The sequence below is a fragment of the Sceloporus undulatus genome, chromosome 9 (genome assembly GCF_019175285.1).
Source record: "Sceloporus undulatus isolate JIND9_A2432 ecotype Alabama chromosome 9, SceUnd_v1.1, whole genome shotgun sequence".
Lineage (NCBI taxonomy): Eukaryota > Metazoa > Chordata > Lepidosauria > Squamata > Phrynosomatidae > Sceloporus > Sceloporus undulatus.
This window is the reverse complement of record NC_056530.1, coordinates 30,308,005-30,308,836: the sequence shown is the minus strand read 5'-3', so window position 1 is coordinate 30,308,836 and position 832 is coordinate 30,308,005. Positions and strand designations below refer to the sequence as shown.

The 832-nt window shown below is 41.5% G+C and overlaps 1 protein-coding gene across 2 annotated transcripts in view; it reads right to left on the bottom strand.

Moving 5' to 3' along the window:
- The window catches only part of LOC121915381 (CUGBP Elav-like family member 3-A), a 26,742-nt gene that overhangs the window by 9,876 nt on the left and 16,034 nt on the right, over nucleotides 1–832 (bottom strand). The window contains exon 7 of one of the 2 annotated variants that reach the window (XM_042439602.1): nucleotides 620–646. The exons of the other annotated variant lie outside the window; for it this stretch is intronic. Within the exon in view, the coding sequence (XP_042295536.1) occupies nucleotides 620–646 (27 nt within the window). The remainder of the gene's footprint in view (nucleotides 1–619; nucleotides 647–832) is intronic. 2 annotated transcript variants of the gene reach the window in all.

Here is an 832-nt window from a genome sequence, read left to right as displayed (position 1 = left end):
ATAATAATAATAATAATAATAATAATAATAATAATAATAATAATAATAATTTGTGTATTTATATATTCCGCCTCTTCCAAGAATTGAAGCAGGATTACATCATTAAAATAACACAATCCAATCCAAACGATCAATCAAATACTAATACTGAATTACACATCCCTATTAGTTCCTTAAAATATCCGATCGACAAATCATTATAGCCTGGCATTCTGGGAGACGAAGCCCGAAACCCCTTCAAGAGTCCAGTTTGGGGACCACCACTTTAGTGTTGTGTGCCTCTAAGTTTTACCCTTGACTTAGGTCAACATCCTTAATTTGGGCCCCGAAACTGCCCTCAACTTATACACGAAGTCGACTTAACGGTTGAGTATATATGGTAACCCAACGCCAACGGATTTGGTGGCGATGCACCCCGTTTGCATTGTTGAACCAAGGGGCCTCCAATTGTGATGGAATGTCCTCCACATTCCCTAGAGGGCATTTTGGGGGGCATTATGAACCCCAATGTGGTGCTATGCATGGCCCATGCCCCCCATTTTGCCCACCCCTGGTCTAGAGGATTGTCGGGGTCCGCTAATATAACCCTGATCTGCCGAAACTACAACAACTGGCCTACCTGGTGAAGACCAGCTGCTTTGAGCTCCTTGGAGGAAGGTCAGGGTAAGCAAGGTGGTGATACATGAAGAGATGGAGAAAAACCCATTTAATCATCCGCGGCAGTGCTCCTTCTAAACCATCAATGCTCATCTTTTCAATGGCTCTGATCAATGACTAGTTAATAGGAAAATTTGCAGCTAAATATATATACATTTTAAATTTCAAGTGTGTA